Source organism: Dipodomys merriami, unplaced genomic scaffold (assembly GCF_024711535.1).
Source record: "Dipodomys merriami isolate MVZ:Mamm:240054 unplaced genomic scaffold, mDipMer1.0.p SCAF_1, whole genome shotgun sequence".
Lineage (NCBI taxonomy): Eukaryota > Metazoa > Chordata > Mammalia > Rodentia > Heteromyidae > Dipodomys > Dipodomys merriami.
In genome coordinates, this window is record NW_027202270.1 from 55,434,891 (window position 1) to 55,458,615 (window position 23,725).

Here is a 23,725-nt window from a genome sequence, read left to right on the forward strand (position 1 = left end):
CAACCATCTCATAAGGTAACTTCATTTTACAGATAAAGAAATTGAAGACGGAGATCATAGGGCCAGATTATATGTAAAGGGGCAAGGAGTCTGAGCCAGCACTTAGCACTAAGTTTGATTAGGAATGTTAATTAGGAACAACAACAACAAAATATGTTGGCTATCATAAATGTCTGTATATTTTCAATTATAGCAGCTACCTGCATGAAACAAACCATACCAGGGCCTTTTAGTGGTTTTTATACAGTATAAGGAGGCAGAGACATGAGACCTGGGTGCTGTGTAAGAGTGTCCAAGAAAGGACAAGGGGAGCATCTGTCTCCTTCCCCATGGTGCTGCCTGACCTAAGCTCTAACTTGGGTTCCTGTAGTCTCTCAATTGAATGCTATTCTGGCTCTCAAAGGGAGCCCTAACTTCTCCTTCTCCTCAATTCCCCCTCAGCCAGGCCACAGCAATAATCCAACAGCATCCATATGGGCCTCTGTCACTCATCTGCTGAAATGCTCCCGAACCTCCTCTCTGAAGACCAGGTCCCTGTCCTGAGCTTGGCCTTTAGGCCTGAATGTTATGCGTGGCTCTAACTCAATCACTCTGGCCCACTTTCTCCGTGGCCAGCCTACAGTCTGGGTCATTGCTGTCCTTCCTCCTCTTACAGAAGGCTTTATTTTTGTTGTCCCTTTATCTGCATTGCCTCCTCTATACTACAACTTCAGACCCTGTGGACTTAGTTTTACTCCTCCATAGAGATTCATTCTGGAAGCACTGTCCTGCAGGAAGTCTTCCACTTCTGCTCCTCTTCTCCCTAAGCTCTCTTTCCCGTCCTCTTTCAGGATCCCATAGCATAGTACCTGTGTGCTCTATCCTGAACTGCCAACAGTCTGCTTTGTTCACTGGCCTTCAGATTCCTACTGCCAGGCACTCTGCTGTATTTGTCTTTGGCTCCCCAAATCAACTGCTTTTCTCCTTTTCCACCTCTCTCTCTTTCACAGATAAACTCTACAGCACATTCCTTTCACATCAAAGCAGATCTGGCTGCAAAGATGGAAAAGAAGTGTAGATGGAGATATAGATCCTACCTTCCAGTTGCCAGCAGAGAGGTTCTGTAAAGATCCAGCAGAGCCTTCCAAGGTGGCTGGGTTGGAACTTTCTGCTAGAAGAGTCAGATATGGTTTTACCACTGACGGATGCCACAGCATCTCAACTCCCTTTGGAGACTTTGACAGTCCTGGAATAGGGCCAACTCCATCCCACTGCAAGACAACAGCACAATAAGTGGAAGCAAAATGACAATTACCTTCAACAGTTGAGAACATTCATCTTTGTGGGACTCAGATTTAACTACGTTGAAAATTTTGTTCTTGCCCAGTATGTGAATTCATCCCAGAAAAAGAAAACATATAAAATAAAATGCTAGCCTGATCCTCTTGTGGTGTCCTCTTTTTCTTTTTCTTCTTCTTCCCCCAGCAGCTTGGCTCCGAGTCTTTGCTGGGAGACTCTTTCCCTAGCAAGTCATCGAGCTCGTTCAGCCCGAGCAGCCGTGCCTGAGGGACCTCGAGCTCCAGCCGATAGGACAGGTTCCTCAGGGTGCATACGCAGTTCTCCACCGTCTAAAACCCAACAAGGCACAAGAAGTGTTTCCTTTGCTGCTGCTGCTGCTTTTAATGTGCTATGTGATTTTTTTTTTGTTTGTTTCTTTTGTATGTTCTTTCCCTATGGTATAACCTCTTTGTCACTGTATTTCATTCTGGTGCCCTGAATCTTGTATATACATTTTTCTAACATGGGGAGGGAAAGAGAAATAACAAAATCCTGAAACAAGGATACAGGTTGACCCACTGTAACAATGAGATGTACAAGACACTATGTTGAAAAGGATCTTTACAACTTTGGAGGAGTTGGGGAGGTGGGGAAGGAAGGGATGGTAGGGGAAAAACAAAGGAGGGGGTAACAATGCTCGACAGGAAATGGACTCATTACCTTACTCATGTAACTGTAACCCCTCTGTACAGTATCTTTATAGTAAAAAAAATTGTAAAAACAAAACAACAACAACAAAACCCCACCACACTAACTACTTCTGTACTTAGCACACTCAAAGGCAATAAACGAGAAGGACAAAGGAACTATGTCTTCATTTATGTGAACCTAAAATAACCTAAAGAAAAAAATATTCTAGAGTTTACTCAAATGGTAGGCTACAGACGTCCTCATTATAATCAAGGATCTGATTCTATGCTCTAAAAATGCCCCAGGCTCTGGCTCAATGCTGCTGAAGGTTACATTGTACACAACACTATTCTGCTATCACTGCAGGCCCTTAGCAAGACACATAGTACCAACGCCTCCTCCACCTCCCACCACCCCTTCCCTCTGACAGATGGCCATTGATTTCTTCCTATTGGGCCTTTGCTTTCTTCATATAATCTTTTGTTCTTAAAAATTTGTACCACACATCTATGATTTCAACTTCAGTCTCTCTTAGACTCATCAGTTCAGCACTTGTCTACCTAGTTTGTCTACCAATATACTTAACCTGTACTCAATTTCATTATACTTAACCTGTGCTCAAATAAAACCTCAGCTGTTACTTGAACCCATTCTCTGCTTTTTCCCTAAGCCTATCACTCATCATCCCCACCCCACCCCCTACTCATCTTTATGAGCCAAGGTCTACCAATGGCTTCTTTATCCATGTATGAAGACATGGATGTATCCTGACACCATGTATCTGGCCCACTCTGGAACTCTGGATACTTTGGGCTCAATCTTCCTTTTCTGACCACTTTCTTCAACCCCCTCAGGCAGCTCACCTTTGATCGTCACAGCTGGAAAACGACAAATAGTATGCCCTACGCTCAGGAAGGATGGAGTAAAGAAGGGTTCATGAAGAAGTTTGGCCTGAGAAGACTGACCACAGGCCAGGGGCAGGAGGAAAAGACATGGAGGAACATTAGAAGGAGGTATGGGTTGTGGGCTGTACTAGGGTGAGAAAGGTAGAGACTCCTGACTAGGAAACTTTACTCAAATGGGTGGCTCTGTATGTAGGAATTGGAAGCAGCAGCAGCATCAGCAGGGATGTTAACCTAGAGTGAGCCTGGGAGGACAGAAGAGGAAGTGGGGCTCAGGCTAGGGCCTTTATTATACCCAGTCATGAGAATTTAATGGTTCTAGGGCTATTTTTGTCAGTTCTCAAGTCCCTGTCTCTCCCAACTTGCTATTCCTAGAGACTCATATTTTGATCCACAAGATATTCTTACAAATTGCTCCAAAATTTCAGAGAATTGATGGCATGCAAATAGTATTTGGCAGCAGTTGTCACCTGCCAGTTTGCGATGGATACACAAGGCCAGATGGCCACTGACCTTGCTGTCATAGTCAGATGTGTTCACACACGTGTGGATCACATACAACAGCGAGTCCACCAGCCCCTCACAGGATCTCATTTGTTTCCGTGCTTCCTCCCCTGCAGAGCTCAGGTTCCTAAATGAGTGGACACAAATGGGAGCCTTTGAGATGAACAACTCACTCATTAGCCATGAAGCTTACCTTAATGATGCCAGAGAACAGACAGTTGATGGCAGCCATTTAGGAGGAATTTTGGAACTTATATTTTAACATTCCCAACGCTGACAAGAGTGGCTGGCTCCTCATTATCCATACACACAGAAGAGCAAGGCTTCTCAAGTCTCACTGCTTTCCTCTCAGGATGTGTCACTTTCTAATCCCCTAATACATCATTAGAGACCCATCTTCCTTAGTGTCCTCATGTATAAGAGAGAAAAATAATGTAACCACCTTATAGGGTTGTTGTAAGTAGAAATGAGTTGTGCATACAGCACAAGAAAAGTGTCAATTACAGAAGACGCATGATGACATGGTGGGTGTTATACTTGCTTTTGTTAGGTGATATAAGTCTGTGCATCTATGTTATCCATAGTTATCCAGGTGGTTATTGAATACTTCTTGAAGAATCAGAGGAAAACACAGCATTTCGTGTATAAAAATGTCAAGTTAAATATAGATAGTTGCTTATGTTACAATTTTGCTCAGGGTTGGAAGCATGGCTCAAGTGGTAGAATATTTGCCTACCAATTGCAATGCCCTAGATTCAAGTCCTAGTACCACCAAAAACAGTCAAATTTTTCAATTATAGGAAATCTTAACAATTACTTGTGGTCTTGTTCATATAAAATTTTTGGTAACAATTTGTTTAAAAAATTACATAGTTCAGCCAGGTGCCAATGGCTCATACATTCCTTGCTACTCAGGGAGCTAAGATCTGAGAATCATGGTTTGAAGTTAACCTGGGCAGGGAAGTCCATGAGACACTTATTTTCAATTAGCCACCAAAAAAGCCAGAAGCAGAGCTGTGACTCAAGTGGTAGAGTGCTAGCCTTGAGCTAAAAAGCTAGAGGACAGCATCCAGGGACAAGTATTAGCACCCCTAAAACTGAAAGTGGCTCAGCAGTAGTCCGCCTGTTTAGCAAGTGTGAGGCCTAAAGTTCTATTTATAGCACCATTAAAAGAATAATGATGCTAAGTTATAAGGATTATGAGGAAGGACAATACTAGGTTAATTCAAAGTTACATAAATCCCTCCACCTCAGGCTCTGAGCTCCATATCTCTCTGGCTTATCTCTATTTCACTGCCTTTCCTCTTGGCCTCTTCTGGCCATGGTTTCATCCAGGAAACCTGGGCTTTGCTTTGGTCCCCTCTCCTTTTCATCTCTGCACCCTCCTGGGAACCTCTTTCTACTTACTCTACAACCTGCAAACAAAATGTTATTTTTGGCTCCGAGCTTTCTAGAACTCCAAACACATATTTCAACTGCTTCCTTGACTGTGCCACATGAGTAGCAAGTTTGTGTTTCAAATTACACATGATCAAAGCTCTCAGCTGTACTCTTCCATTTGTCTCCCTTTCCCTCATCCCCTCATCTCAAACACATTTTATTGCACAAATCTAGGTGTTATCCTTATTTGCTCATCCTTTCCTATGCCTAAGTCTCTGTAGCCCCTGATTCAGGCCACTCTTATTAATCTCTTGGATCACTGGTACTTAGAATAGAACACCAACTCCTTCCCATAAAAGCCGACATGATGTCAGCCTCCTTGTACTTTGCTCATAGAGCTGCAAGCTCATACCTGCCCCCAAGGCCTTTATACTAACCACACACTTGGCCTGGAACACTAGTTTTCCCAACTCTTAATCCTCAGGTGAATGGGTCTTGTGATAGTTCAGACACAGGCTTAAAGTTTTACCTCTTTGGTGAGCAGAGGAACTACTCAATAGCCATCATATCATTCTTTTTTTTTTTTTTTTTTTTATCATTTTCTGATTCCCTTATTATTGATTTTCTTCAAGAGAATATGGTTCCCTGAGAGCTGGGGCCTTGTCTGTTGAGTTCCTCCCAACTTTTATACAAGCAGCATAATGAAGTATGAATGTCCTGAGGTATTCAGGGTCAAGAGTGTGTCTGTCCTGCCTTTCCCCATCCTGGATCTGGGTGCAGAAGATGACAAGCTGCTGCTCTAGTGACTAGGGGTCATATGACCTTGATGTGTCTGTCATCTGACTTAGAAGGAATTGCCTGTTTTCTACTCTTTTGCCTTATTCTACCCTATGGGTCTGACAGCCATCTGACACAGTGACTCTTTCCTTCTCAAGCTCTCTGCCATAGGGAAGCACAGGTTGGTTGGTGTGAATGTTAAGTAGTGCTTACTGTCTGATGCTATACTGAGCAATTCCATGTGTATCGCTGACTCCTCACGACTCTGGGATGGTGCTGCCCCCTATTCTACAGAAAAGGAAACTAGGCCCCAAGGGTGATGGGGAGCAGGGTTGTCTGAGGCCAGAACCTCCTCTCCAGATCAGTACACCACTCTGTGCCAAGGCTTCTTTTTCAAGTTCCCAGTGAATTGTTAGGCTGGGAGATGGAATAAAAATGGGAGCTGCACAGTGTTAATGGCAGATAGGGAGCCGCATGGTGTATACTTTCAAGAGGTTTGTAAGTTTTTAATGCTACAGGTAATGATGAAAAATAATACTTGGACTTGTTTTCATTTGTTTATAAAATTCCAAACAATGATGGCTTATACCACTCTTTACATCTTTTTCAAGCAAAATAACATTTGAATACTAATTAAAAACATTTTGAATTTAAACAATACCAGGCTGCAAACATGTCAACATACAGAATATAGTAACTAGAAAAATGTGGTTGAAGTGGAAAACATTGAAATTTTGGCAGTGCACTCAGACTGAATGGCCTTTCTGAAGAACTCACATTTGTAAGACAGCTGTGTGAAGGCCATACATCTGTGCTTATAATACAGCAAGTCAGTCTGGTTGCCTACATTGTGAAATAAAACTGTAAACTTAGGTAGATGTTAATAAAAAAAAGTCCTACTGCAATCATTTTACTTATGACACCTTATTTAATCAGACTATTAATTGCAAAGAAGAAATAAAGAATTTACCTTAGGCAGCCTGTTGTGTTACGCAGAACTAGTGAAGTCTGAAATTTAATTTTATGATCATCATCAAAAGAAGAGTTATTCCACCCAGAATGTGGAACAATCACAGTGTTGGTTAAGGGTGAGAGAGCATCACGAATGATTGTCATCTTTACGGCATCACATGAGGATAAATTCCAAAGAACTCCTAAAAAAATGAAAGTTCAAAAATCAGGTTACCAGTTAGAGATCCCACAGCTTTAAGAATGAAATCAGTCCTAATTGATCAGAACTCAGTCTGTCCCAACTAATCAATGGTTTCTTTTTCTAAATGGCCTGGTGCTCGGCTTCTAATTGCTGAATGGACACAGGTGAGCTCGTGTCAGTATATTCCAAAGTCTTTAGACCCATTTTTAAAATTTGGAGCAACAGGCAAATTACCTGTGGTTTTTGCAGAGCAAATTGAGTTTCTCTGGGTGGAGGAGTCATCCAAGCGATGGTAATAAACATATAGTGCTTATGACTTTTGAACTTGCCCTCTAGGGCATCATCCTTTAAATCTATGACTAGACTCTTGTAGATTTAAGAAGACTTGGAAAACTTTCCTTCATCAAGCCTCCATTTTTTAATTTTTTTGGGGTAGGAGTCTCTCGCAAGCTCAAGGTTAAATACAATACTTGCAATAACTTTATTAACTTGGAGAGTGAATGTATTTGCGTCACCTTCCTCATTTGGATCATTTCATCATTTTAAGCTTTTTTTTTTTTTTTTTTTTGGTTATGAGGCCTGAACTCTGGGCCTGGCACTGTCCCTCAGCTCTTCAACTCAAAGCTAGCACTCTACCACTTGGGCCACAGCACCACTTCTGGCTTTTTCTGCTTAAGTGGTGCTGAGGAATCAAACCCTTGGCCTCATGCATGTGAGGCAAGCAATCTACCACTGAGCCACCTTCCCAGCTCCTTTAAGCATCTCTTGTAAGAGTTTGATTTCTGTGTTTTAGGATGGCAAGTTAGTGTCATGCCTTTTGAGATACATGTGAAACTAACAATAAATTAAAAGTCACTCATACTGTAGTTCATATAAAAAATTTTAGGACAAGGGACTGGAAATGTAGCTTATTAGAGAGCAATTTAAATTGCCAAGCCTATTAGAAGGGCGGCTTCATTTCTCTGTCAACTCTGACATAGGTCAAATAATCATTAGAACACATTTTCCAAATTGGTGTTTTGTTTTGCGTTTTTTTTTTTTTTTTTGGTCAGTCATGGGCTTGAACTCTGGGCCTGGGCGCTGCCCCTCAGCTCTTCAGCTCAAGGCTAGTGCTCTACCGCTTGAACACATTTTTCAATAATTGTTCATACAGAAATTAGGGCAAGTCTGAGATGACATCTATTCTACTTCATTACTCACATGAACACAGTTATTTTTCCCCTAAATTAAAGGGTGGAGGAGAGACAGCAGCTGGTGTTCTGTACACTGTAGCTCTCAGAGCCAAATACTCCTGACCCATCATTGGCAAACAACTTGAGTCCTCACAAACTATCACATGTAGAACCATGGTTCCACAGAAAACGAAAAAGCTGGCAAAATCTGCCCACGTCCATGGGAGTGTGTCAGCCTTATAAACATGATTGATCAAAAGCAATGGGCCAGAGACAAGCCTGAAAACTGCAGCTCCAGGGTATTGCAGGCCAAGTTGCCAGCCCAGAACATGCTGAGTCAGCCTTCTTTGGGCATGAAACAAAGGAGAGAGGCTTTCCGTGTCATGGGGGTAAGTGGCAGGATCATGAGGCTAAAACTGAGAAGAGAACAGGAAAGCCAGCCTTTCCCTTGCCTGGCCACACACTGGCAATGAGGGCTGATGCTTGTGCTCCATTCTGGCCTATGCTCTGTGTCTGTGCTCCCTTCTTGGCTTTGACTTGTGCATCTTATTACTTTGGTTTCCCTTTGTCTTTTCCTCCACCATAACTCAGCTTTTCAGAAACCTATCCTCTGATGTGGCCTATCTAGTTGAGCTTCTGGAAGGCACTTCCTTTAAGTGGGATGGGCATGAGCCTGGAAAGGATTCAGACAGTTTAGGATCCAGAAAAGACCTTGTTTTGGTTTTGAAAGCTTGTTCTGTCCACTACAACAGGTCTTAGCTATTTTGAGTCCCACTCAGCAGGGTTTCCTATCTAACAGACATTTGACAAGCACTGTCATAGGGCAAAGTACTGGAATGTAATGACCACAGAAGGGTCTGTGACCTGAGAGCTAAAAAACGAGAAGCTACTCTTTGTTGGTCTGTCCTGGACAAATAATAGAAAGAAAACAGAAAGAATGGGTAGAGGCGCGTGCATGCTTGTATGTGATAGGATGCAGCTACAATGTGGCTTAAACATTTCCTGCTAATGAGGCCTGATGTACTGGACATACAACAGCCAGCCTTGGTGGCAGCCTACAGTCCACAGATCATTGATGGGGAAGTTGTCATTTCCTAACCTCCCCTGCTGACAGTTTTATAACATGTGATTCCTAAAGTCATTGGTGTAATTCTCTGTCACTTCAAATTCACTTAAAAAAATTTGGCTCATGGGGGAGACCTTCATTTTTCAGTAAACTACTTTCTACTTCACAGCATAAATGTATTCCAGTAAAGTTAACAGCAAGGCAAGCCTTATAAAAAGCAAAGCCAATCAAACTAGAGGCTCTAAGTATAAAATCAGATATATAATTGCTCCTTTGTATCCACTGGGATTTGTTTGGGATGCCCCTATGGATACCAAATATGCAGATATAAAATGGTAGCTATAGTTTTGTATGTTCTCTCCTGTATATTTTTAAGTCATTTCTAGATTGTTTATCAAATCTAACAAATGCAAATACTATATAATTGTCAGATGACATTTTACTACCTTTTGTATTTTAACTTGTTTTGGTTCATTTTCTTATTGGTGTCAGCCTCCTAATTACTAGGATTACAGGCATTCACCATTATGCCCAGCTTTCCTAAGTAGGTTTGATATGTTGTTAGTTGACTATGAATGTGGACTCTGCAGATATGAGGGGATTTGACTGTGTAATTGTGCAAGAGTTAAAGAAAAACCCTGGTGTCACAAACTTAGGTGCAATGGTAACTTAGAGGGGCATAAGTTCACCCTGAGGACACCCTGCCTCCCTCCCTTTCTTTTCTCCCCCATCTTCCTCCCTTTAGTGCTGGTACCAAGCCTTGAACTCAGCCTTTTTCTGCTTATGGCTGGCAAGCTACTGTTTGAGTCATGCCCCAACTTGTGGCCTTTTGCTGGCTAACTCCCAACTGGGGTCCTTACATCTCAGGCTCCAGAGTAGATAGAATGACAAAAAGAGTAGTATTTCATATCTAACTTAGTATTGGACATAGCATAAATGTTCTTCAATATAAAACAACAAAAGCAAAGTTACCATTTAGTGTGGCTTTATTCTGTGCTATGCATCGTATACTTTACATATAGAATTAAGATGCATAAATGAATTAGCTTTCCCATGTGGTTTACTATAGTTTTGAAATTCTACATGCTGATTTCTTAAAGTATGATGAGCATTACATTTCCAATTTTTATTTTAATTTGATTCAGCAAGTTTAAAGAGCTATCCAGTTATCATCCATGCTTTTATGCATTGTTAGACACATGAAGGACACATAGTGGGTATTCAAAAACATATGCTGAAGGATTCATTTTATATTCTACATTTGCTTTTAGAGTCTTTTCTTTTGTTTCTTTTCACTATTGAGGATTGTGTCCAGGGACTTGCATATGCAAAGCAAATACTCTACCACCTGGGCCATAACCCCTAGCTCTGTGCCTTTTCTTAAAAGTATTTAGGAGTGCTGTTAAGGTCTGCAAATGCAAGGAGAGGACCAGAACAATGTTATGCATTTTTATCAGAATGGGTCAGCCTGCCTGCCACACTGAAGCCACCATCTTTGTTATGGGACAGCAGAATTCTATTGCCGTTGCATTTTCCAGAACCAAACTCTAGAATTACCAACACTCTAGAATTCCCATCCTTCAGATAAAAACACAAAACCCCAAACCAAAAAACAACAAAAGAGCAGTGTTGCCAGAATATAAAATGCAAGGTTGTTAAAAAATATGGAACTCTTTAGTAGACAAGCTGATTATGCTATCTTTGGTCAAATGAGATGACTTATTGATCATAAAACCAGTCCACTGCTGAAATTCAGGCTTTCATTTCTATAATGAAAAATTGTTCAAAGCTATTCTTTGCCAGGAAAAAAAAAGATTCTATTTTTGCAAAGCATGTGATATTCTGGAGGCTGATAAAAAGGCAGCTTTATCATCCTGCACTGTGCATTACTGCATCCCCGCCATTCTGTATTTCACACAGAATTGAAAGAAGTACAACATTTGGTGTGGATTTAACTATCCATTTTCCAACATCAAAGTAGGTTTCAAGACATTGATTTTTCGTCCCTAATTTCTATTCTCTAAATAAGGTTACATAAAGCCAAAACAACTAGTTCTGATGAACAAACACTAGATGAAAAAGGCTCAATTAAACTGAAAAGCCTTAGCTATGGAATGATTAATTTGGATTTTCTACTCAAAGTAAAAAGCACCATTCTTAAGACCAGCTAATAATACCTATGTGTACTCTAGCTTACTAAAGAAGTAATAAAACACATTCTTTCCACTTAGTCTGTCTAGGGCTTCATTTAATGGGTCATGAAGTATTTTTCTAGGGCCATAAGTAACAAGTAGAAAATACACCAAGTCCCAGATGTACCAAGACTGATGAGAAAATGGAGAACTGGAGGATTAGCATCCTCTATCCATGGATAAAGCTCTAGCTCTGACATTCTAATGTAAAATTTATTTAAAAAGTACTTAGTGGCATACTCTATTATCTCCTCGTGCCCAAAGAAAAAGTTAAAAATAAAGCATAATTTGGTTTAGGAGATTTTCATTTAAAGCAATTATTTGCTATTTGCTGTGAGTAATAAGAGTATACATATATAAGTGAATTTAGAAAATATTAGAAAATTTAATGCATATTATCATCTAAAATGCTGCTTATTTTCTACCACAGGAATAAAGTACACATAATTATGAGTAACTAATAAGCACAATGAAATACTGCCATGAGATGAAAGTTCATTCCCACTCCCCCAAAGAATGAATAAAGTAATTAAAATACCATTTCACATAAATCCTATGCCGCAGAATTTTGAAAGAGCTCATGTTTAAAACAAGCTTTATAGCTATTCTAATAGCCTACTGATAATTTTACAGCCAATTAGAAGCTGAGTTTACAGATTAATTAAAATAATAGCAACAATTTGGGAAGTGTGGTTCTTGAAGAACATTTCCAAACAACATTTGAAGTGTGATTTCTCTAGTAGCATAAACACATAGCAACCTACACATTTGTTTTCTTTTCTGTCATGAAAGATAATTTTAGACAATTCATTTTTATGTAGCATTTAAGTCTTGTTTCCTAATTATTAAAAAAGAGTAAGAATCCCATAAATGTTTGTACACATTGCCAAAATTAATCAAAGCAGCCCCCAAAATACTACTGTGCTTTAAATATTAAACATGGCTAAGCTTACATTTGTTATCAGCATCTAGCCTCATTCTTTAGTTCATTATGTCCTTAATGAGATAAATGTAAATGCCCCATCCTTGAAGTGTGCAGAATTGAAAGGACACAACAGACGAGGATTTGGTTTTACTGTCCCAGGGCAGAGTGAATGTGTGTACAAGTCACCTAACACAACCATACTCTAGCTCTCGGGTTCACAGGTAGTCCTCTGGCAATTTGACTTGTTGGACACACTGGTGCCATGCATGCCATTTTGCAAGCATTAATTAAAAATAGGGGAGAAAATTATAGAAGACCAAGCAATCACATACAATGAGGCCAAAGGAGGATACTCTGAAGAACACAAAGGTGCAATGCCTTTGTGTCTCTGATTATATAAACTAATATTTATCAAAATGAACTCCAGGAAATGGAATCAAGAGGTTTTTTTTTTTTTTTCATTTCCTTTTTGTCTTCTTTGTTCATGTATTTGTCTTTGGGGGGTATTGGGAGGGCACAGAAATAGAGGGACAAAGGGTGAACAAATGCAGCAGTGGTATTCAGTAGAAAATTAACTATACAACTTGTAGACAGGGATAGGAGGGAAAAGACTGGGTGAGAGTGGAGGAGTGACATTCTCCAAAAGAGAAACATACTTATTACCTGACTTATGAAATGGTAACTTCTCTGTATATCACCTTTTTAATACCAATACAAAATTTAACATCAACTACAGAAAAAATAGTACAAGTTGGGTGGAGATGCTCAGAAATGAACCAAAGAACTAGGCTCAGTCTGAAGCATTGGCGGAGTGACAGGGTCTGATTCGCGGTAAACACTGTAGCTCAAACATCACAGATTTCTAATCTGGAAGAATTCTGGGCAGAGGATTGAAATAAAGTAACACTGTAGGGTTTTAAAAAATAAAAAAAATGGGGGTAGAGGGCTGGAAACATGGCTTAAGTGGTAGAGCCCCTGTGTTAGCAAGGGAAAGGCTCTGAGTTCAAACCTCAATAAATGAAGAATATAAATAAATGAAGAAAATAAATGAGGAAAATAATCTTTTAAAAATGAGGACAGAAATATTAAATTATGCCAGGCATGGTGTCTCATGTCTATAATCCTAGCTACTAAGGAAGCTGAGACTGGGAAGATAATAACTCTAAGCCAGCCTGGGTAAAAAGTCTGTAAGAACCCTTTCACCCCCATCTCAACCAGAATAAAGCTGGGTGCAGTGGTTCATACCTATCATCCTAGACATGGGGCAAACGTAAATAGGAGAATCACCATCCATGATGGCCAGGGAAAATAGCAGCATACACATGTGTGCACGTGCATGCACGTGCGTGTGTACACACACACACACACACACACAAGAATAATAGCATGAAGGCTGAAACTGCATATGAAGTGCAGGGTGTGTAGAAATCTCATAAACTTACATTCTTGATAGCAAGGCAGAAAGGTGAGCCTCTGATCTAAGCACGTGTTTGTTCATAGCATGTGACCCCATTAATACTTTGCAAAAGGAGCCTATCTCCACTTTTTCTCTTTGCAGTTGTCCCTGATGTTCTCCTCTGATATCTAAGTGGGATTATTACAGACATCTGTGGCTTCCTGAAGAAAGTACCCTCCATATAGTGAAGGATTGTGATCCTGTCACAATCTGACCAGCCACCTCTCAATTCAAGTCTCACTTCAATTACAGACTTCAAAACTTTTAGATTTATATTGCCTTTACCCAAAGCATTGTAGAGGCTGAGTAACCATAATAGGGTGACACAAAATATGAAATGCTTCAAAATCAGATTTTGGACTTTTACATTATAGGTTCTTGATCAGTAAAATATAGGCCAGCATTCCAAAATGTGAAAAACTCTACAGGTTTAAACAGTAATCTGCAGATAAGGGATGCTGACTTTGTGCAAGCCTGTGCTGTGCAATATGGTGGCCATCAGCTGTGAGTGACACTTTGACTATAGGCATGGGTTCTGGGGCCCCTTCCTTGGCCTGCTACGTCGCTAGTTGCATTTCGCACTGCAAAGCTGGCCTTGTGACCAGTGGAGGCCAGTGATCTCTGTGCAGGCACTCTTACTTTTCCTGCCCACAGCAGATGCACAGTCCCTAGCAGGCAAGGAGTTTTGCTTTGTGATGGAAGGGTACTAAGCTGGTCTGAGGGAAGGAAACTTTCTAGGAGGGATCAGGACCTGAAGAGGCTTAAGGGACTTGTTTAAGGTCCCTTAAGGGATTTCCCAGATGAAGGAAGGCTAGAAATTTAGTGCCTTCAGATAACATAACTACTGGCTTGTGTTTCTACCTACGATTTTGAAGGCACAAAGATACATCACAGTCATTTTGAAAAGATCTATCAACTTCTTGAGATTCATTAACAGAATCACATTTGCATTTCAACATATTCTGCTTTATTCTAGGTAGTTTTGCCATTCATGGGTATGAGGAGAAGATTAATGACACAGGTAGTTATATGGTTCTATGTTCCTTGGAAAGACATTTATATATAAATAGGCTTATGATTTAGGAATGCTGATAATTGCCCATCAGGGACATAACATATGGTTCCTTCTGTTAGGAGTTAGCATCAGGAATCTAGTTGCATAAAATGAAATCTGAGACTTGTTCTGAGATAGTGGCAGCCAGGGCAGAGCCCTGACACCTTGCTGTTGTATGGGTTACATCAAAGTCTGAGAAAGAATTAGGTTATTTATACCAGCAAAGTGAGATACCCTACAGTCACTTAAGTTGCATTCCCATAGCTGTCTTGCAGGTGGAAACACACAAAAAAGCACACTTATTTTTCTGTAGCTGTACTAAATCTTCACCCTAGTTGTCTGGTATCAGAAGATGAAAACAGCCTAGAGAGGGAAGTGACTCATGGCAATCTACAGGGCATCAGGAAAGCTCAGAAAACAGAAAGCATTTGAGAAACTTAGTCTGGGATTTCCTGGATATCTTTGTCTTGGACTTATTCCATGTGACCCAACTTTATATATACTGGCCCTAAGTCCTCTGAAAACCTCTCTTTTCCTGGAAAATGCCCTTGGCCAATTGTTAGATATCTAGTTCTCTATATGATCTCCCTCTCCCACTTTGACTGCCTTATTTTCTTCATCACAATCCTAAGCTCAAAATATAACACTATATTCCACTTATAAGAGTGCATCCTGTCATATTCAGACAATAAATCTTGAAAGACTCGCAAGAATAAAATCACATTCCAGTAAACTTACTCCAGTAAGCTTTATGATAATATCTGATCATGGTTTGGTGTGACCATACTAATGGTGAGATTGAGGCTATTTCTACCTAATGCGGAGAAAAATTCACAGTTGTTACTGTAAACATTTTCCCTTTTTGGTGGTATTTTGAAAGAACTACAGAAATGACATTTGGAAATAGGCAATTAAATGCTCAGATTTGTGCGTGTTCTGTATCTCCAGTGGCTTGGGGATGGGCCAGGGTGCACAGAGCCAGGAGCAGAAAAACTATTACAGTACACATGTTAGGACCTTACCCAAGAGTCACCCACTCAATTGCTCTAGTCATTACTATTTTGTAGTGTGTGTATGTGTGTGTGTGTGTGTGTGTGTGTGTGTGTGTGTGAGAGAGAGAGAGAGAGAGAGAGAGAGAGAGAGAGAGAGAGAGAGAGAGAGAGAGAGATGCAAGTGTATGTATAATAATTTCTTTTATGTATATTTTTTTCTTGTAAAGATACTGTACAGAGAGGATATAGTTACATTCTTTAGGGTCCTTTCCAGTCAAAGTCTCTATAAAGTAAGAATTAGTCCATGTACAATAAACTATTCTGGGCTCATCACCATTTAAAAATGTAAAACTTTACCATTTTATTTCTCATTATCATTTTTTAACTCATCATTTGAAGTGTGATATGGGAAAGAGAAATATATTAATTAAATGATCTATACTGTTGCTTGTTTAAAGCCTGGTAAGAATTCTTACTGGTTTTGGCTGAGAAGCATGGGGGGATATGACTTGGCTACTGAAAAGAACCCGCAAATCTACTTATAGCTCACGTGGTCCACAAAAGCAAGACAGAAGGTAATAGATCGTCTTCTATCTGATCCAGGGAAGAGATGATTATTTAAAGGCATGATAAATGGTTAAGGGGACATGTTAAGTAAATTGTTTTATCCTGTAATATGACCTCTCTGTATGCTATACAAGACCTACTCTCATGGTGCTGTGGCTTAAGTGGTAGAGCCTTGAGCTGAAGAGCTGAGGGACAGCGTCCAGGCCTAGAGTTCAGGCCCCATGACCGGACCCCTCCTCCCGCCAAAAAATGACCTACTCTGTTCTTAATGTTGATAAAGCTTTGCCTGGCTCATTTATTCTAAGTGCACAACTACTATTTTCTTAATAATTTGTCACCAAATTAAAAATGTGAGGCTAATGACTAAGAAGGGAATGTGTTCCATTTCATGTTTTGCATGGGGTCAAGAATATATTGCTGGTATCTAGTATAGGTATGAGTCAAGCGGAAAAGGTCAGATAATGTGATGTTAGGAAAATGAACCCTTAAATATGTATTTTAATGTTTTAGTTTCTTTCATGCATGTGTTTCTAACGCATTTATAAAATTATTTCTTTGTTGCTTTGTATGTCCCTCCCCCACAGTGTAACCCCTGCTTTCACTATATTTGATGTCAGTATAACATGTGGAGGAGATGGGGACAAACAAGTCGTTTAAGGATTCAGGTGGACCTGTTGCAACAATGAGAAGTACAAAATGTCATGTCAAAACCAGCTTTACAATGTCGGTGTGGGGGGGGGGAGGGGGGAGGCTGGGAAGGGAGGTGAAGGGTAAACAAAGGAGGAGGCTGCAATGCTTGGTAAGAAATGTATGCATTATCCTGCCCATGTAATTGTAGCCCCTCTGTACAGTATGTTCTCAAATAAAATAAAATAAAATTAAAAAAAAAAAAAGATAAGGCCAGCAAAAAAGAAAAAAAAAAAAGAATATATTGCTGGCATCCAAAAATATCAAAACAAGAGTGCAAGAATATGGTACTTAGCATGAAGGAATGCTCAACTTCACTAGTCATAAAAGAAATGCAAATCAAAACAACATTGAGGGCACGGAAGGTGGTTCAGTTAGTACAGTGCTTGCCTTGCATGCATGAGGACCTGGGTTCGATTCCTCAGCACCACATAAGCAGAAAAAGCCGGAAGTGGCACTGTGGCTGAAGTGGTAGAGCACTACCCTTGAGTTGAAGAGGTGAGGAACAGTGCCCAGGCCCAGAGTTCAGGCCCCACGAATGACCGACAAAAGAAACAAACAAACGAAAACAAACAAATGAAAAAAAAATTGAGATTCCATCTCACCCCATTTAGAATGGCTATAATCAAGAAACCTAATAACACCAGATGCTGGAGGATGTGGCCAAAAGGAAACCCTACTGCATTGTTGGTGGGAGTATAAACTTGTTCAACCATTTTGGAAAGCAGTATGGAGGTTCCTCAAAAGACTACACATAGAACTTCCCTATGACCCAGCAATCCCACTTTTGGGCATTTACCCAAAGGATCACAAACAAGGTCATACTAAACTAACAGCACAACTATGCTTATTGCAGTATTATTCACCATAGCTAAGATATGGAACCAACCCTGGTGCCCCTCAGTAGATGAATGGATGGATCAAGAGAATGTGGTACACATGTACACACGTACACGTACACACACACACACACACACACACACACACAAACACACACACACAATGGAATTCTATGCCTTCATCAGAAAGAATGACACTATCCCATTTGTTAAGAAACAGAAAGACTTGGAAAAAAATTATACTAAGTGAAGTAAGCCAGGCCCAAAGAAACATAGGTCCCATGGTTTCCCTTATTTGCAATAACTAGTATATATCTAGGATAATCTTACCAGACAAGCTGAAAAGGTCAAAAGCTATGCACATATGACCATAAAAGATGATGCTAAGTGAAATGAACCTCAAGATAGGGACAAAAGAGTTTTATCTTTGTTGCTCTTCTTTTTAATGTACTGATTATGTACTGTGTGATTTTTTTGTTTCTTTTGTATGTTCTTCCCCCATGGTATAAACCCTATTGTCACTGTATTTGATTCCAGTGTCCTGCATCTTGTATATACATTTTGGAGTAGGAAATGGAAATAACAAAATGCTGAAACAAGGATACAGGTTGACCCATTGTAACAATGAAATGTACAAGACACTAGGTTGAAAAGGAACTTTATAACTTTGGGGTGGGGGGGAGGGAGGAGTTGGGGAAATGGGTGGAGGGAAGGGATGGTAGGAAAAAACAAAGGAGGGGGTAACAATGCTCCATAGAAAATGTACTAATTACCTTACTCATGTAACTGTAACCCATCTGCGCAGTATCTTTACAATAAAAAATATATATGAAAAAAGAAAAAGAAAATTGTACTTAGCTATATGAATATTAGTTGCTAAATTGTATAGAATGAATATAGAAACTGCACAAAGTCTATTATTATTAAAGGATAAAGATAAGGCTACTTTGTGATATTTAGCACTAGCATTAATAAGAAGAAACTACTGTGGTAATCTTTGAATATTTGTAAAGGGCAGAAAGCAGGCTTCAGATTCTGTGAAGAAACTTTAGTTTTTATGGTTTTAAAGGATGAAAATTTCAAGATGTTCAGTAACTAGAAATTCATATTTCCTAGCTTAGAAAAATGAATCTTGTACAAATGAATTAAACATATCTTCAGAGTAACAAGACATTCTCATTTTCAGTCTATGGCTTGTAGTCTAGAAGACATTAATTTCATAACCTGACTAATGATAGTCAGACTTTGGGCAGCTCTGAAGTTTTATTTTCAAGTTTAGGGGCCAAAAGTCCATTTAGAGTAATAATTTTAAAAAACAGTCAAAGCACCTATATGTATCAGTAATTACTATAAGAAAAGTTTGCCAAGGTTTCACCTTGGAAAATGTTCAACACAATGAGGAAAACCCAAGAATCACTGTTACATGTTAGAGAACCATTTTAATGAACAATGACAGCCATACTGTCTTGGGAAAATATACTTGGCAAAATAGTACATTTCCCCTTCAAATAAAGATGTAGCCAAAAATATAGGCCTCAAGCAGTTTTTATATTTAAAGCAAGGGCAAGGCATTTTTAAAAGAAGAATACACAAATTCCTTCATTTAAGTACAATAAGAATTCCCAACTGAAAGAAAGAGGACAAGGGGGAAGTGACCAGATTTATAACTGGGTTGAATTACTTAATATGAGAACAGTTGGATACCTAGTTCCTCAGTACAGTTCACTGCACTGAATATACATGTTAAACAGTTCACAAGCCTACTTTAACTAAAAATTTCCCTGAAGAGCTCTTAGACCACACATACAAAGGCCATGTGTCAAGGAAGGATGGCCAGGGCCATGGGATTTGGGTATGACACTGGTCAAATACTGAAATTTGGATTTTTATAGGCCATGAGCAGCTGATTGGCATTGCTGGGGACAGAGTCACACAGCACAGTGTTTCTTATGTTTGGAAGAGAAGTGTTCTAACTGAGGATAGTTCAGAGTGGAGGACAGTTTCCTGCTTAGGGCAGGACTAGTGGGCTGACCTGATCCTATAAGGCCATTCATGGGCAAAGTGAGCTCTCAGACGTTTGTCTTCTTCTCATTTCCAAATCACAACAAATATCTTGTGCTTTCTGGACAAGCAATGAGCTCAAGCTTACTGCCACTCAAGTGATGAGCCCCAGTCCTAGTGGGTTCAATCACGTGACAGGCGTGTGTGTGAAAGTAGTCCTGGGGACTCATGCTTTGGAGGGCTGATTGGACAAAATGAATTCTGAGATCCCATTTAATTTGTGATTTTATAAATTAAAGAGCTTATGAATATTTGACTTGAGAAGTGCTAATGAAAAACTCAAAGATCTCTTGACACAGAGGCAAATCTGGCAAATCTGCCCGATTCATATTGTGACTTGGTGGTGTCACCTTAATTAGATGATGTTTTTACAAAGGAATCAATGGCAGGGTGACAACTAGCCTTTGGGGACAGGAAATATGCTTCTGAACCCTCTGGTCCAAATACTTTACATCTGGCAGCTGAGCAATGCATGTACACACCACATTACAATGTTATGAAAAAAATAGCCTATGCAAGCAGTTCATTTATCAAAACAAACTGGTTGTAAAAGTATGTAGTTGTAAAATACTAATTTTCTCAATATATGTATGCCCCTCTTCTCCGAAAATGCTTAATGTTAAAAGCTCCTGGCAAATATTTTCAAAAGGGAAATACCGGGGGTTTTTATAGTTTTATATTGGAAGACATACTATTGGAAGAATGGCTCTTTTTTGAATAGCCCTGAAGGCCATGACCCACATGTTAAAGGCTGGGATGGCTCAGTGGTAGAGTGCACCACATAAACAGGACTGTGGCTCAAGTGATAGAGTGCTAGCCTTGAGCTGAAGAGCTAAAGGGCCCCATGGCCCACCAAAGAAAACCCCAAAATGTTTTATGTTCATAGGAACTAGCCATGCCCATACATAGGAGTAATAAGTTGGGAATTAGTACCCAAGTCAAGTATGCCCCAGGGAAATCAGGATGGAAGAGCCTTTCATAAATGCAGTCTGACACTACACTGATTTACTTTTAAATAAAAATAATTTTAAAAAAGATCACCAAACTTTCATGTACTAGTAAATTTTACCAAGGCCTTGGGGTCAACTCAGCAAAGGCAATGTTTCTTTCCTCAAAACTTCAGAAATAAAAATCTAGAAAAGTCTGATTTCTTCTGTGAGAAATCATGAAAGTAAAAAAAAAAAAAGAAAAAAAAGCTGCTCAGGAGGGATGCAATTGGGTTAGAAAAATGAGGAGAATGAAAAGTGGGTGGAAGCTGTGCTTTTCATGAGATTGTCTTGGGCTGATCTCAGTAGAGATGCGCACATAACATTCTGCAGTGCTCTTGGCTGCAAAGGATGTTATTGCAGTTGGACATTACATAGCAGGTTCAAACTGATGGAGAAAAAATATGCTGTTTACACCTTCTTCTTCTGGTAGGTTAACCTAGGTTTTCTATCATCCAGGACACATCTTGTATGTCCCCAACTTGACCTCTACTGAGTATGGCAGTTGTCACATTTCCCCAACATCCTCAGACTCTGAAAATAACACTGTTTTCTCTGTCATCTTAACAGGCAGCTTCAGGTCAATTTTTGGATATAATAAAAAATGACCATGTTGATGTCTAGGATGAAGATAACTATGTTTTTCTTTTTTCTTAATTCTAAATAATTTGTGTTAATTATTATATTTGCATACATATAAGTTATAAACTATTTTTAGCTTGAAAGGATAAATACTTCAAAGGCCTTGCAAAGAAGGAATATATACTACTAAGTGAACATGTAATTTTAAAGGGTGAAGGCATTAACATTGAAAATATACAAAGGCAGGAACTCCATTACCAAGTTCAAGATGAGAAGTAGAATGTATTTTACTTTTAGTATGTAAATTCCATATCTGATTTGACAAGCAAGGAAATATTAATGCTGCATTTTTAATATTTATATCTTATGAAAAAATTGATCCCCTTTAGTTATTAGATGTATGATGATTTGCTACATTCCCAAGGGTTACTGAGTTATTTCTGACGAAATTTACAACTCTGATTTCATAATGGAAGCCAGTAGGGAGTGGGATTAATTTCAAAGAAATCTGGTTTAAAAATGTGAAATTAAATATCTCAGGCATGAAAAATAGCATAGCAAATATGAAACAAACATGTAGGTAATCATCATCTAGCTTTATCAAATATTAATACTTTGCTGTATTTATTTTTGATTTCTCTAAAGAAATAGAGGTAGAATACATTCCCCAGTCCTATTTTCTTTTTTCTTTCCTCACAGAGGTAACTGCTGAATCTATTTTTATCATTCCAATTAGAAATCTTTAGTTTATGTGCATCTATCCAAAAATAATTTATAGTCTGAATCTACTTGTGTAAAAGCTTTATGCAAACAGTATCATGCTACAGTTATCTGTAAATACTTCTCAAGATTTATCTGTGCTACTCTATATAGCTCTAAAGCGCTTATTTTACTCGTGTGTGGTTTCACTGTGTGAGGTACTGCAATGTATTTAACCATTCTCCTGACAATGAATAGTTAGTATTGGCATTCTCTATTATAAATTACTAGTGGGCAGTTCTATATTATTAATAATGCTGTCATTAATTCATTCTCTGCATAGTGGTTCCTTCCTCTGAACTTCAAGAATGCCAGAACACAGCTGCTCACCCTGGATGGTCTAGTGTCTCCACACAGAGTTTCAATCCCTTGCTCCTCCATGTCTCCGTTCTCCTGTCTGACCATTATATCTCATTTCTCTAACTGTTCCCTCTTCAGCCAGTGCCACTAGATGGGTGATCGCTTCATGGGACTCCCAGGCACCAGGCTTGTTCCCATCAAATCTACCCTGCTGACTTCAGATAGAATGTGTTTTAAACACCAAAATGGCCATGCTATGCTCCAGTGTCCTCAGTCCATGTGGAATACAGTTAAGAGCTTTGTAGAACTCACTAACTAGGTCTGCATCTCTTACCAGACTTGTTTTCTTCCAGTCAAGTTTTATGACACAGCAGTCCCCCTTCTGTTGGTAGGAAGAGTCAAGTCCCATGTTGTTTTGAGCCTCTGCTTGTGAGTGGAAATATCCCCTATTGTCCAAGGAACATTACCACCCATTCTATGTTCCTGATGCTTGCAACATTGCCCTGAACTATCCCTAATTCCCCTGCCTGAGTGCTACTTGTGGACAGGGCTTGGTTTTATTTGCTTTTATATTCTAATGGTCTAGCAAAGTGATTGGGAAGCAAGCCGATTCAGACACTGGATGAATGGAGGTAAAGTGGGAGAAAATGAGGGAGGGGATAACAATGTTGGGCAAGAATTATACTATCATTTCTTTACTTATATAACTGTAACCCTTCTGTACATTACCTTTACAGTAAATAATAATAATTTAATACTGCCTTAGAAAGGAGCCAGTCTACTTAAATTAAGTAGTTAGTCCTCCAGGAATAAGATGTTTGTTAGTTGATAATTATGTTGATATGCACAATGACTTGTATGAAGTGATCTCCACAATTACCTTCTGAATCCTTAAATTATAAGATGGATTCTTCATTAGTTGCTATTTCTCTCTCAACCATCACTTAAAATCCTCCAACTCCTTCACAATGGCACTATACAAGGGCAAAGTCTAGAATGTTTTTTTGACATTTCCTTTAGGAGAAGGTCACCTTCTATACCTACCTGTAACAAGCTCCCTGACTTCGGCATCAACAGATTTTCTCAACAGTCGCAGCAAGGCAGGTATCCCACCAACATTCTTCATTGCTATTTTATTTTCATCTGTAGACTTGCCAAAAACTAGGTTTCGGAGGGCACCACAAGCATTCTTCTGAACTTCCAAAACTCTGTGGTCCAAAAGGTCAACCAGATGCTTGATTCCCCCTAGTCTATAAACCTACAATTAAGAAATGTGATTAATCAGTAGTCAAACCAAAGTCTCTCTTATGGAGAGATACTGGGAAGTGGGTAACTCCAGAACTTCTGATTGTTACTTTTTACTTTAGGTAAAACATCCTTTGTAAATTTTAAGGCTATACTCTAAGAGGATGCTCTTTTCTTGG

The 23,725-nt window shown here is 39.4% G+C and overlaps 1 protein-coding gene across 12 annotated transcripts in view; it reads right to left on the reverse strand.

Moving 5' to 3' along the window:
• Pkp4 (plakophilin 4) overlaps positions 1-23,725 on the reverse strand; it is a 219,247-nt gene that overhangs the window by 15,977 nt on the left and 179,545 nt on the right. For all 12 annotated transcript variants that reach the window (XM_070022741.1, XM_070022754.1, XM_070022736.1 and 9 more), the window contains 5 exons: positions 23,346-23,559; positions 6,481-6,664; positions 3,363-3,480; positions 1,416-1,607; positions 1,077-1,250 (listed from right to left, as the gene is read on the reverse strand). In XM_070022741.1, coding sequence (XP_069878842.1) covers positions 1,077-1,250; positions 1,416-1,607; positions 3,363-3,480; positions 6,481-6,664; positions 23,346-23,559 — 882 coding nt within the window. The remainder of the gene's footprint in view (positions 1-1,076; positions 1,251-1,415; positions 1,608-3,362; positions 3,481-6,480; positions 6,665-23,345; positions 23,560-23,725) is intronic.